The sequence below is a fragment of the Hyperolius riggenbachi genome, chromosome 1, assembly GCF_040937935.1.
Source record: "Hyperolius riggenbachi isolate aHypRig1 chromosome 1, aHypRig1.pri, whole genome shotgun sequence".
NCBI lineage: Eukaryota > Metazoa > Chordata > Amphibia > Anura > Hyperoliidae > Hyperolius > Hyperolius riggenbachi.
Window position 1 is genome coordinate 147,832,908 of NC_090646.1, and position 15,065 is coordinate 147,847,972.

At 42.1% G+C, this 15,065-nt stretch overlaps 1 protein-coding gene across 2 annotated transcripts in view; it reads left to right on the top strand.

Annotated features, from left to right (window-relative positions):
* The window catches only part of LOC137567955 (caspase-3-like), an 81,574-nt gene extending 69,340 nt beyond the window's left edge, over nt 1-12,234 (top strand). For both annotated transcript variants that reach the window (XM_068278718.1, XM_068278719.1), the window contains 3 exons: nt 5,244-5,419; nt 7,759-7,879; nt 8,597-12,234. In XM_068278718.1, the coding sequence (XP_068134819.1) occupies nt 5,244-5,419; nt 7,759-7,879; nt 8,597-8,823 (524 nt within the window). In that variant the 3' untranslated portion in view covers nt 8,824-12,234. The remainder of the gene's footprint in view (nt 1-5,243; nt 5,420-7,758; nt 7,880-8,596) is intronic.
* Nucleotides 12,235-15,065: the final 2,831 nt, after the last annotated feature.

Genomic DNA, 15,065 nt, shown 5'->3' on the forward strand with positions numbered 1-15,065 from the left:
AGAACGGTGTCAGCCCTACAGAAATGTGTAAAGTATTTCAGAGGCATATGCTGCTGTCATTTCTTGGAGGGGAAGGTGGGACAGGTGAGTACTGGTGACACACATGAACATGGAGCATAAAGAAGGCCAAATGGATGGCTCCATGTGTGCAAAAGCTATATTTTTATCAACCTTAATTAATTCTCGTTGAGGTGTCATCATCAGAAACACCCAGATCCATTATGGGTGAATATCCAGTTTCAACAAAAAGACTCGAGACTTCACCTGGATTTGCCAGAGGAGGAAAATGCCTTCTTGATTCAGATATCATAGGTTAAACCTGCACAACTTTTTTGTCACGTCTGACCTCTCCCAAGCACCTAAGTGGTTGCATGTGACTGAAATGTTGTGCATGGTTATCCTATGCTATTCAAATAAAAAATGTGTTTTTTTTTTTCCTTAGTAAAGGACATATTACGTGTGTATCAATTTACATACATGTTTAATAAATGTATCTAAATAGATGCAAAAATGTTTCCCCTTATCAAATTCTTCCAAATGCATAGCACTCCATGTGAACACCAGAGTATGTGCTGGCAAACTTACAGGCGAACAATTTAATTTCCCAAAGGGTGATAAACCATACTGAAATGCCCAACCTGCATACACTGGTGTTACAATGGCTCTACAATCCAGTCTTTTATGCCCTGCAAGTACCTTGTGTGCACACAGGAATGGCAAGGAAAACAGACCAATGCAGAGAGGGGAGTCACACTTGCCAACAAAGTGGCTGCGATCTGCAGCCAAGTGCTGCATTAACAAGAAATGTCCTGCTCACACCACCCTCAGATGCTCAAGGCCACATTTAGATGGGATTGGTCCTGCACAAACGCATACTGGGATCTTGCTGTGCTTAATCCAGATCTACCAACATGTCTCATCCAATGGCCAAGAGTATGGTAGTTTCAGATCTGTGACTAGAATTGACTCCTGATCAATGGATGATTGGATTAATTCAAGGCTTTACTCATATATTCCATCTCAAATTGTTCTTGCCAGTAAGTCATCACATAGCTAGATAACAGTTTGCTGCCCAGTCTTGCTTCTATCACAACTGCTTGCTTTGCTGGAATTCTGAATGTTAGTGGTGTGAGTATACTAGAGGTAAAAAGAAAACAAGTACTGAATCGCTGTGTGATTAAAAAGCCCATCTGTGTTATTAGGTCCTTAAAGTGACCCAGAGACAAGAATAAAAAAGATTTTTACTTACCCGGGGCCTCCTTCAGCCCCATAAACAAGGATGCGTCCCTCGTCATCCTCTCGCAGTCCTTGGTTAAGTCGCTATGATCTCCTGTATTCTGCTCAGTCGGGTCCAGTCTGACTGAGTAACGTCAGCCGGGTCTAAAGTGCTTGCGCAGAAGGCCCCTGCTGACGTCATTCAGCCGAATACCGGAGCAGATTGCGGCTTAACGGAGGCAATCAGGAGGAGGCGAGGGATACATCCCTGCTTATGGGACTGGAGGAGGCCTCCAGTAAGTAAAAAAAATCTTTAATTAGCTGGTCTCTGGTACACTTTAAAATACCAGTGAAAAAGCCCCTTGGGGTGAAACATGTAGGGTTTTTGGGTGGATGTTATGTGCATGGGAATTTCTTTTACGTGTATTCAGTCTACTTCCTATTTTGGAAGTAACTGAGTTACATAATAACTGGAACTGCAATAACAGACTGATCTAAAGAGGATTGTGGTGTGTGGCTACTCTAGAGGCTATGGGCTCAATTCTGGTAGCTCTGTGAGGTAAATATTTTTTGGTAGGTAAAATACCTCATGAGGTATTTTCCTCTTCTTTTATCAATTCTGAAAGATTTTTCTCAATTTCAGAACATGAGATAAAACATGTGGTAAAACATGAGGTAAATGCATAGAGTGAGGTAAAACATGAGGTATTTCAGTGGTAAGCCTGCAGCAAATAAGTAATAGGCCTCGATTCATAAAAGTGCCTGCGAGCGGGGAAAGTCGAGCGGGGAAACACCGCTGTCGGTATTTCCGCCTTCAGGGTGGTAATTCATAAAAATGTTGCCTGTTGTGACAGGCGTGCGGAGATACTCCGCTGTAGGCAGGCGTTAGGCTGTCGGGAGACATGCGGAAGCCGGAGAAGCAGGCGGAATCCCTCCGTGCGGTGTTCTCTCTGCAGCTGCTTGGGAGGTCTGTCCCATTCACTGCAACGGATTCCGCACGCTTCTCGCCACATCAGAGGTAGCGGTAATACCCGTCCGCATACCGCTACCTCTAATTTTTATGAATTGACCACTTGTTACTTTTGCTGTGATAATCACCGCGCAAGGCGGTGATTTATCACTTTGCTCGCGAATGTCGGCTTTTCATGCGGAAAAGCCTTTATGAATACAGATCTTGCTGTGTGGTCGGTAAAGTGTGCCGTTTTCTGCATTCCCGCATGCGGGAATGCTTTATGAATCGAGGCCATAGTCTTTAATTGTCTTCCACAAGTTAGGATAGTCTTTGGAAGATGTTTTTTTTTCTTTTTGAGGAGGGAAGGTGTATTTTATTATGTAGCAACCTATGAAAAGTAAATTTATAGGCATCCATTACAAAAAATTTTTTAAAAAAAAATCCAGCTCATTTACCTTTAGAGGCTGGGGGGAGGGGGGTGGTAGGAGCACTTTTAGAGGGTGGGGGGGAGGGGGGTCGGAGCACTTTTAGAGGCTGGGGGAGGGGTCAGCACTTTTAGAGACTGGGGGTGTGAGTACTTTTACTTTTGGAGGCTGGGGGTCTGGAGGGGGGGGGGGGTTACAGCACTTTTACTTTTAGAGGCTGCTGGGGGGGGGGCCTCGGAGCACTTTTAACCAGAGGAGGAGGGGGGGGGGGGGGGAGAAATTGGTGTTTGCCGCAGTTTTACTTAATTTTTTTTAAAAATAGAGGCTGTGGGTTGGAGCATTTTTAATTTTTTTTTTTCCAACCTGAGGTTGGGGAATGGCAATGTGGGGGGGGGGGGGGGGCAGCAGATGAAGGATTGTACAGGGTTTGGAGCTCTTTTTCTTTTTTAAAACAAAATGGAAGCTGGGGGGGGATTGTTGGTCAGATCACTTTTACTTATTTCAGCAAAATATGGGGGCCCTGAACACAGAACAAGCTGAAAAGGCTCCATGTTATGTGACTGATATCACAATTCTGTCGCAACACTGCATTTATCATGTGGTAGAGGTAGGTCTAATTATGTGAGGTAAAAAGACCTGCAAACACGCACCTTATTTTACTTCAGAATTCAAGTGTGAGGTATTTCACTACTAAATACCACACATTTTTAGTAGAAAATTACCGCATGAATTACCTCATGAAATTACATGAGGTAAAACTTTACTTAAACTACCAGAATTCAACAGTTGATTTCCCTCATGAGGTAAACCCAATTCCATGAGGTAATTATTTACTAAACACTACCAGAATTGAGTCCTATAGCCTCAAGTCACGGAGCATTATCAAACACTTTATCAAACATTTGATAATTACCTCATGGGTAAAATCTCAATTTTAAATTCACTAAGGTGTTAGATATTTATCGAATGTTTTACCGATAAAACGTTCAACAAATATATAACACCTTAGTGAATTCAAAATGAGATTTTACCCATGAGGTAAATTATCAAACGTTTGATAATGCTCCGTGAATTGAGGCCTATATGTCTATTACTTCTCCGTATATATACTACTCTATTGTCTTTTCATATGAGAAACTTGAGGAGAGTGTATGTTTTATGCAGCCATATATTACACCACACTGGTTATGCCACCACATTTTTAAAACTCATTTGTTTTTCATCCAATTATGACTTTTAAGGACCTAATAAAAGTTATTTCAGTGTACTAGTTAAGGCCTCGTTCACATCAGGGCCGTTTCTGTGCGCTTTTTACAGCGCACTGCCCTGTGCGATCAGCAAGGTATTTATTTTCCCATGTAACTAAATGTAGCTGGTTCACATCTATGCGCTGCGCTGAGCAGCGTTACAGAAACGTAGGGTTGCATGCATTTCTGTGCGTTGAGCTGGAAAGCGCACATCAATGCAAGTGAATGGGTGCACTTTTTTAGCGCATAGAAGCGCGTACAAGCGCATAGAAGCGCATGCGTTTTTTACCCCTAATTGGAGAAAAAAAATACATTTACATACAAAAACAAAGTTTTTTATTGACAACTGCTGCTGGTACAACAAGCAAAACGTGCTTTAAAGAAGCGCAGCGCAACGCACAGAAAGGCACACTAAAGCGCGCACAAACGCATGCGTTTTTTACCACGCGCTTTCACACGGTTTTCAGCGCAGCAGATGTGAACGAGGCCTTAGTGTGCCAGTAAAAAAGGCAAAAATGAAATTTGTGCCTTTCGCAATTTCTTCCTGAAACGCCATGAACCAATTCTTGGCTAATACCTCTACTATTGCTCTTAGCTGTAATGAAAGAAACACTTGAGCAGCTTATCACATTATGTATGGTAAATGCAAAGTCCTAAAAGCTGTAGTAAGTGGAAAGAATTTCTTAAAGGAGAACATTTCATATTCACACTTCCTTTTTTGCCCAAGCCAGGATGTTCTAGAGGTCCCACAGTGAGTGACAGGCAAGAAAAGTCACTCCGTTATAAGAGGCGTTAGTGATCTTCTGTGCTGTCAGTCTTGCTCTGGGAGAAGGGACCTATGCTTGAAGTTCTGCTATAAAGGCGATCTTTGTTTAAAACTTTCAAATCAAGTGGGAGAATATTTAAAAACACACTCCACTTTTTCCGTCTGCCCTCATTATCCTGCTCCTGTAATACCAATGTAAGCTTAGAGTGATGGTGGACAGTAAAGATCACAGTAAAAACCTGACAGCGTTTCTAAATCATCTATAATCATTATCTAGACTGGTATGATGAACAGGGATGCATGTAATTTGCCCAGGATGTTTGAAAGCCTACTGAAACTTGTGGCACAAGCTCTGACATTAGGACAAGGCAGGACATTAGGACAAGGCAAGGTTACCTTGGGCTGCCATAGTGAACCTGTGCACCACTCCCTGACATGGCTGAACTGTTGTAAGCGTTCTATTTATGTCTCTGTGTCTGGAGCAGCTATTGCAGCTAAAGTCCAACAGGGAAGACGTGTTACTGTTATACAGTGTACCTAAAGCTGACTGTGTGTTCCTTATTTTAATACAGAGCATTCTTACATCTGGTATCATCCTTTCAGGTATTTGAATAGATGACTGTTTTTGTATTGTGCAGTGTCTGCTGATGACCACAGTAGGAGAAGTTCCTTTGTATGTGCACTCCTGAGTCACGGTGAAGATGGCTTGTTATATGGAGTGGATGACTGCCTGCCTATTACACAGCTCACATCCCTTTTCCGAGGTGACCGATGCAAGAGCTTGGTGGGCAAACCCAAATTATTTTTCATCCAGGTACTTCAATCTGATGGATTTCTTATGTTTGTCTGTTGCTTCTAGCATTGGTTCATCCATTTGGCTATACAAGGAGTCATCCAGAAAGTAACAGCTGTTTGCTTTTGGCTTGGTTCACACGGACGGTTCTGCGACGGTAACACTGTCCATTCAGGTCCGGTTCACATTTGCGTTTCAGACAAAAAGGATCCGGTGAGCTGATCTGGTCTCCACTTCACCGAATCCAGATGGCTATGTCCGCGGACCGGTTCACATTGAAAATTGAAAGTGAAAACGGATCTGATCAATGATTGATCGGATCCATTTTCACTCAATTTTGGCAGCAAATACATACTTAACCATTTAAGGACCGGCTGAGTTTTTTATGATCTGTGCTGCTTGGGCTCTTCAGCCCCCAGCACAGATCAGGTGGCAGGCAGGGCGATCAGACTTCCCCCCCCCCCCTTTTTTCCCACTAGGGGGATGTCTTGCTGGGGGAGTCTGATCGCCGCTGGCTTGCTGTGCCTAGCGGGGGGCGCCTCAAAGCCCCCCTCCGCAGCGCTATTCCCCCCTCCCTCTCCTTCCCTCCCTCCCCTTCGCAATATAGACGGTACAGGACAGCGATCCACTTCAGCCTAATAGATGGCGGTGATCCCTGTCAATCAGAGCCGGGGATCGCCGATCTCCTTTACGGTGCTGCTGTGACAGCATCACCGTACAATGTAAACCGGGGATTACGTCCTCGGGTGTTTACATTTAGCCTGCGAGCCGCGATCGGAGGCTCGCAGGCTGTTCACGGAGCCCCCCGCCGTGAACTGACAGGAAGCGGCCGTTTCCATGGAAACACAGGTGCGACCAGCCGCCGCCTATCGGTGTTGGCTGGTCGTTAAGTGGTTAATCTTTTGTAGCAGCCGGCGGTAGAGGCTTCCCCTTCTTCCACTGTGGCTACACACATGACGCGTCATTTAGTCAGTGTCACATGACACGAAAGAAGATGGAAACCTCTACCGCCGGCTGCTACAGAAGATTAGGTATGTATAAACCCTCGCTCACCCGCCCGGCTGCTGCACCCTCCCTCACCCTCCCGTTGCTCAGATTTGCGTCGCCACATGCCCCCATCCCCGTGGAACGGTCCGTTTCTTCCCTAGTGTGAAGAAACGTTCCGTTTTACATTGCCCCAAATGCTGTAGCATTTTTTGTCCGGATCCGTTCCGCTGGGCAGAGCGGTCCGGAAAATTGGGGCCTGCAGCATTTTTTAGAGCCGGGGACCGAAAAGTATCCGTACCAACGGACGCATGTGAATGGATTTATAGGTTAATATTGGATCCATTCACATCCATTCTGTTTGTACAGTATACGTTCTAGTTCTGATGAGCAAAAAAAACGCTATTGTGAACCGGGCCTCACAGCTTGCTTTCAGAAAAGCATTTGCGGCAAGATGCCGGGCTGCAGCAGGTGGCTGGTTCAGAAGCCCCTCACCCCAAATATTTCCTTCATCGATTAATTGAAAACAGATGTTACTGTCTAGAATATGTTGTTTATTAATGAACAACTGGAATATAGCTGTGCATACATTATTACTAACCAGCATCAATAATTGTCACCCAGATTTAAGAATTGCTTTAAAAACCCACATGATGGCATTATGCCTACCAAAATGCATGCTGGGAGATAAAGATTAGCAGTGGCTGTAAGTTTCCCAACCCAGTCTCTGCTTCTCTGTACCTCTGCAAGCAACAGAGGAAACTGTCTGTTTTTGTTTTCAATAAACCTTTACTGAACGGGCTAAACACTGAACAAAGATCCTCTGGATCCTAATGCTGTACCGTTGCTGAGTGTGAACGCCCAGAAGATTCCTGACAAGGGCTTCTTGGCAGTCACTTTGGGGCTGTGCTCTTCTGTCACTATCGTGGTCTTACAGTGCCTGCATGAGTAGAGCCACACCTGTGCAGTAAGTCAGAGCGGCTCCATGCTACTGTGCAGGCACGGCCACGCTCGTGACAAGAGTTGTGCTGCCCCGATGTTAAAGCATATCGAACCTCCTACTTAACCTGCATCCATTTATTTGATCTAGCTATTCTCCATTTTAAATTAAAAAGATCCAGAGCCAAAGCTTAGGTTCAGAAACAGATACTTACCTAAAGAGAGGGAAGCCTTTGGATCTTAATGAGGCTTCCCTCGCTGTCCTCCATCGCTCGCCGGGACCCCCTTTAAAAAACAAAACAATTCCTAGAAATCAAAATTTAAGGCCAAACATATTTTTACTGTAAAAGTGGAACTGTTCGGCTGAATATTTTCCTGTAAATAAAATGTGTATATACAGTACAGTATGATGATACATTTCTGCTGTGTTCCTGAAGGCCTGCAGAGGAACGGAGCTTGACCCGGGAGTGGAGACAGACAGTGGAAGTTCCTCACAGGATGAGACACACAGGATTCCAGTTGAAGCAGATTTCCTTTATGCTTATTCTACAGTGCCTGGTATGACCACCTATTCATTCTATTCATAACCTCACGAGTCCATGAATTTGTGAGGCTAAGTATGCAGATATATAAATATTGGAATTCATAGTGTCTTTATTATTTTTAATTCTGTATGTGTTGATATATTACATATGCTTGTTTTACATGCACCATGTGATGCCAGTATGTATGCCACAAACCAAGCTTTGAATGAAACCGCTTTTAAAAAAAACTCTCCGATTCACTTACATTAAAATCACGGTAAAATTGCCACGATTGCAACTTTTTAAAAAATCGAGATCACTGCAATGTTACCACGATTTTAATGTAAGTGAATGGGAGCATTTTTTTTAAATCTCTCAGAAAGCGCTGATGGTCAAAAAAGCGCTCACAAAAGTGGCTAATAAAAAAGTTGTTTCTGTGCTGTGCCTGCTGCCTAAATAAAGCTGGATTTTCATATACTTTGTAGCATGCAGACATTTGTTTTGGAAAATCTGGACTGGAATTGCCACATGCTTGTTTCAGGTATTTGAATCTGACACTACTGATGCCAGAAAGATCAGAGTATAGGAAATAAATGTTAGCCTCCATATCCCTCTGACTTCAATGTCCTTTGTTTTTGTGTACTGGGTCTCACATGGAATTCTCTGGTCACTCAGAATTCCATCAGCAGATTACTGTTACAGTTCCATGCTGGGAATGACACCTGTTTGTTTTCTTTCTTCTTTTTTTTAGGGTACTATTCTTGGAGAAACACACTGAATGGCTCCTGGTTCATCCAGTCTCTGTGTGAAATGATGAAATTACATCACAGACAGCTCGAACTTGTCCAAATACTCACATGTGTAAATCACATGGTAGCTCTGGAATTTGAGTCCTGTTCAAACCAAATAGACTTTAATGCCAAGAAGCAAGTCCCTTGTGTGGTTTCTATGCTTACGAAAGGTTTATACTTCCCATAAGAAAGGGCAGCATGCTGTCAACGGGGTAATGCTGTCACACCCATCACTCCTTGCTATAGTCCAGAAGAAGAATGGACCACATTTTTGCTCACAGACTGATCTACATTACTTCACTCCTGTAGTCAGGCCTACAGGTAAGCCACAAAATAAAAGGGCATGTGAAGACTATAAACCAAGGGACTGATAAAAGGAAAAAAAAACAGGAAGTGACAGGCGTTAGTATTAAAGCAAAACTGAAGTGTCCTGCGGAGAAAAACAGAGATACTCGCCCATAGACAGGGAAGGCTCTGGATCCTATAGTCTTCCCATTCCTCTCGTGTCCTGGTACCAGCGATAGCCCCGTTTGAACTTGCTGCGTCCAGGGCCCCTCGTAAGGCATTGGAAGCACTTGTGCCCCCAAGTACTATCAAAAATGGACAGGTTCCGTACTGCACATGCCACCCATCTTGAGAAGCATCAGAAGGACGTGAGTGCTTCTGACTAGTTGGTCAAATATGTGAAACAAGGATGACTGCGCTGGTACCAGGACACCGAGAGATGAAACAGGAGGCTCTATATTATCCAGAGCCTTCCCTCTCCATAGGTGAGTATCGGCCTTTATCTTCCCCAGGTCACTTCAGTATCACTTTATTGTGCCTGGTTGATTGTCTTATACTACTAGCAGTTCCTGTTAGTTTTCCTTCACTTACATCTCCGAAACCCAGTTGAATCATTTCTTCTAGCATAAGAGTTGTGCTAGATAAAGGGTATTCTTCATATTGCATGTGATCTTTTGGTTTCACTTTTAACTGCATGCCGATAACGTAGCACATTTTATCACCAGGTTTACAAGATGAAACATTTCCTTATTATGTACAAACATTTCTGTCTATTCAATTCAGCCTTGATATTCTTTGTTTTTTAAAGCCAGACAGCTGTGTCGAAACAGGGAGTGTAATTTTTGTTACGCTTGATCTATACTTGACCTTTAAGGACAGAATGCAGAATCCCTGGTTTGCCAGTTACTTGAAATTTTAGTGTAAATAATAAAAACTGCATGTAAAATTGGGTGTAACTTTTGGATCTTGTAAGAAATAATTGGTGTATGTTGTGTGAAAATAGAATGCCGATAGATTGTATTCTACTATTATGACTGTGCTGATATTTAATTTTACATAGTGAATGCCATCGCGCAGATTCTTGGAAGATGAACATTGCTCTGTACCATTATCATGTGATTTGCTGTATGCATATTATGTATGGTGTCTTGTGCCCTATTGTTAGGTCATACCTGATTATAATTTAGTACAGATCTTTGATACATTATGAATATGAACTATGGCTGCACAAAACATGAACCTGTTGGCTTGCAATGAAGAAAAAAAAATAAACGCACAGCAGTCCCCTAAATGTAAACTTTTTGTGGCGCTTGCAATTACCATCATAAGTCATTTTTTTACTTTTTTGCGGTGAAAAATATACCAAGGAATTATCTGCATCTCACCCCTGAGATTCCATTCTAAATCTATAGACTGGAGATACAGCCATCTGTTTAACATATATTGGGGATTCTAAATTTGTGAGATGTTAGAGAGTCTGTGGAATTCAGTATTGCTCCATTCATGATAGAAAATAAATCTAGAAAACTGAAAACTTCCATATAGAAGTTTAGGTCCACCTTAAAGGAAATTTAAAACTAAAGTTGATCTTTATGTACCTGGAGTTTCTTCTAAGCTCCTCCAAAGTCTCTCTGGTTCCTCATTGTCCTCCCGATCTGTGCCGCTGTCCCCCCCCCCCCCACCATGCGCTGTCCTAGCCATGCATTCCTCAATCGAGCTTCCATCGCCGGGCTTGTTATGCGCCTGCGCAGTTCATAAAACGTGCATCTGCTGCTACAGGAGCATGATCAAGGAGGTGCAGTAGCCCCAACTGGCTCAGCCGGGGATATTACTGGGGCTGACAGCGACACTGCGGATCAGGAGAACAGTGAGGGACCAGATAGATTACAGAGGGCTGGAAGAAGACCCAGGTAGGTAAAAAAATCATTTTCACTTTAGGGTCCCTTTAAGTTAAAGTGTGATGTAATTGTATAACATTATTTTAGTACATTTTTCATTAGGGTCACATGAACCTGAAAGTTATTTTCTTTCAGATTACTTGCCATTCTCACTGCTCAGAGTGAAATGTCAGGCTCAGGTTCCATGTTTTGCTATTATTTTGCCTTAAAACTTGATTGTATTCCACAGTCCAACTTAATAAACAGCCACATGTGAATGTAACACCAAATGCCATAACTATACAACCTGACAGCTGACTCTCACACATCTTGCTTTATCAGGAGTGTCTGTCACCAGTGGATTACAGAGGATACTGGGAAGCTCCTCTAAAATCCTATAAGTGGATTCTCTTACTTGTAGTTCTCCAGGATCATGTGACATTAGATAAACCTCAGGTACAACAATTAGCGTGTAGAAAAACAAAATGGGGTATTGATAACCCATGATAGTGTAGTAAGTTAAAGGGACTCAGAGCTGAACCTTATTTGTACATACCTGGGGCTTCCTCCAGCCCCATCCGCTCCGATCGCTCCCACACTGTCCGCAGCTTGGGGAACCGGGTCCCGTCACTGACATCAGTCGCAGCCAGCTACGCAGGAGAACTGCGCCCTCTACATATCTCTCCAGTGGCTGCTGGAGGAAGCCCCAGGTATGTATAAAATCTTTATCTAATCTAATAATTTTTCAGTTCTGGAACACTTTTTAAGATTGAGGGTTACCACAAAGGCAACGACTGACCAAACAGCTGGGGAGCTTAAACCTGACCCCACTCAGGATAAGAAGTTTCTCTCTGTAGATCAGAAGAATAAGCGGGGACTACACCCCTCTAACAAGGGTGGACAAAACTTGCAGATGAAAGATAGAACAGAGGTGCCAAAAATATACACTAAAATAGTTTAATAAGAGCGGTAACGGTGGACTTACCTTCCCATATATGACTCGATTTTGATTCAGGCAAAGAATAACTAAGTGGAGTATTCAATAAAGTTCCATTTTTTTTTCGTTGTTTGAATCTGATAAAATCGAGTCATCTATGGGGAGGTAAGTCCACCGCTACCTCCCTTATTAAACTGTTTTTAGTGTGTATATTCTTTTTTGGAGCCTTTCTTCTACTATTATCCACAGCAATTAACAGGTTTTTCTATAACAAAACAATCATTTTGTACAACTGCAGATTCCAGTAATATGTTTATATATCCAGCAGGTGGCAGTGCTAGCATTGTCCACTGAAAACACATTTTTATGTAGTTGTATGTGGAAATGTGTATTCTGCATGTTTTGTGAAAAGGAACTCTTCTTACATTACTTTACCTACGAATCTTCTGTTATCTGTACATTTTTTACCCTTGTTAACTGATTTCAATAAAAAGGGATTTGTTTCACAGAAACTATTCTGTATAAATGTGTATATCTGCGTGATGTTTGTCATTTAACGGTGAAAATTTCAAACACATTTATAGCATTATATGGTATTAAACATTAAGTAGTATTATAGCAACCTATTCCTACAAACCTGGCACCTCCATTACACCGCTTAATAGGCAATTCCAATTTTAATTAAAAAATTCCTTAAAGGGGAACTTCAGCCTAAACAAACATACTGTTATTAAGTTACATTAGTTATGTTAATTAGAATAGATAGGTCATATAATCTTTTACCCACCCTGTTTTAAAAGAACAGGCAAATGTTTGTGATTCATGGGGGCTGCCATCTTTGTCATGGGGGCAGCCATCTTTTTGGTTGAAAGGAGGTGACAGGGAGCATGAGACACAGTTCCAACTGTCCTGTGTCCTGATAACCCCTCCCAGCTGCACACACTAGGCTTCAAATGTCAAATTCAAAATATAAAAAAAAAAAAATTGCACCAAAACAGCAGAACGAGAACAACATCATCAGAAATCCCATCATGCTTTGCACAGCATAAGGGGAAAACTGCCCGGGCAGTTTTCTTCTGTGCAGCTAAAAATGAGGCTTGTGTAAGAGAAACAAAGTTCTGATGCTGTGAAACTGTTAAAGAAACACCAGGCCTTTTCAGTGCTGCTGAGTCGATTTTTTTAGTGTGAAGGTTCACTTTAAACATAAATTGGTAGTGCACTAGTCTTTTGGCAACTTTAACCACTTTACCCCCGGCGGTACGAATTTCTCCGCCCCTTTTTTCCCCCCTAAAAAACCAGGGACGGAGAAATCCGTACCTTCCGCGCTACCGCCGCTGTCCGCGCTCGTGCGCGCGCACCCGCCGCTCGTGCACGCCGCCGCCCGCTCGGAGATCAATGAACGGGAAAATCCATTCCCGTTCGTTGATCTAGCCCCCGCAATGATCTGCTGCTTCTTTCAGAAACAGCGAGATCATTGTGAGTCTCCCAGCCTCCTACTGCTTCCTGTAAGCGTCCTTCCGGACGCTTACAGGTCGCATGTAAACAAACACTCTGTGGCCATCTTGTGGCCAAATAGTAAACTACACCCTAAAAGCATTTTACATATTCAAACATTACATTTACACAATAAATTAACTCATTACCTCCCACGCTCCACAATTTTTATTTTTTTTTGTAATTAAAAAAAAAAAAAATACAATTAAAAAAAAACATAAATAGTTAGCTTAGGGACTGAACTTTTTAAATATTTATGTCAAGAGGGTATAACACTGTTACTTTATAAACTGCGGGCTTGTAATTAGGGATGGATGCAAAACTGAAAAAAATGCACCTTTATTTCCAAATAAAATATTGTCGCCAAACATTGTGATAGGGACATAATTTAAATGGTTTTATAACCGGGACAAATGGGTTAATACATTTCATGGGTTTTAATTACAGTAGCATGCTTTATTTAAAAACTATAATGGCCGAAAACTGAAAAATAATAATTTTTTCCCATTTCCCCATTAAAACACATTTAGAATAAAATAATTCTTGGCATAATGTCCTACCTAAAGAAAGCCTAATTGGTGGCGAAAAAAACAAGATATAGTTCATTTCATTGGGATAAGTAATAATAAAGTTATAGACGAATGAATGGAAGGAGCGCTGAAAGGTGAAAATTGCTCTGGTGGTCAGGGGGTAAAACCCCTCAGTGGTGAAGTGGTTAAAGTATTAACAATTATATTTACATTTATAGCAAGATAACAATTTCCAAAGTACCTCACTGCAAAATGTTTATTTAGTGTGTGTTGAAGCCAGCAGAAATGATATCTGGTCTCCCAGAATGCTCTGGGAGAAGAATTATGCATAGTAGGCTAAACATCACTGGGAGGGCGGGGCTACATAGCAATATGTAGATATAGGAAGTGTTTTTGATGCTGAATCCAGGGTAATTAAACATAAAAGTGGGTATCCTGAATCATTTACTACATCCTACTATGTCACTGCAGTGCCTCTTTTTAAAGGGGAATGCTAGTCCAACGCACAGCAAAAACTTGTTTCCATACTTTTTTTGCCTATACAGCTGTGATTCTTACAAGGATGACATTACGTGTGGGAAAAACAAATCCGCCAACACATAGAGAGGCATTCCTAGGAGCTGTCATGACGTGGAAATAGCATTTGGTATTATTTTAGTTACAAAACGAAGCTCTTCTGTAGTTATGCTGAGCTGTTCAGGTACTGAAGGTTGCAGTAACAAACTCTGCAGTTAGAAAACCTGAGCTGATATGCAGGCTGCCATATTTATTTCCTTTTTCTCCATACCAGCTGCCTAGCAATTCTGCTGAACTTTCTGGTCAGTAGTGTCTTAATCACACATCTGAAACAAGCATACAGCCTGTCAGATTATAAAGTATAGAGTCACTCTAGGTTAAATACTTTATTGTAATGATGTCAAAATTCACATCTAAAATAAAACCAGTACAAGTATATCCATTGGTCAGTACTGATATCACAAACAGAGCTCACTCTATTCCAAGCATACAGCGCTATCTGGCTTTCCTTAAAAAATTACACCTCATCTTGAAGGAAAATATTTAAAAATGTCTAAAAAAAAAATACACTAAGAGTGCATTGCTGCACCCAGAAGTAGCCGCGGTAAGAAGACAGCCAGAGTGGTGTGGGCAGAGTGAACACTGTATCTCTTGTGAGCAACGGCACTGGGGTATTGAATTTAGTGCCTCAGTGAGAGCTGGAACAAGTGAAATAGCTGGAAATACGCAGATATACTGGCCAATAAGCATCTTTTGCACAGGAGAGTCCTTTTTCAATCCAGGCTTTGAT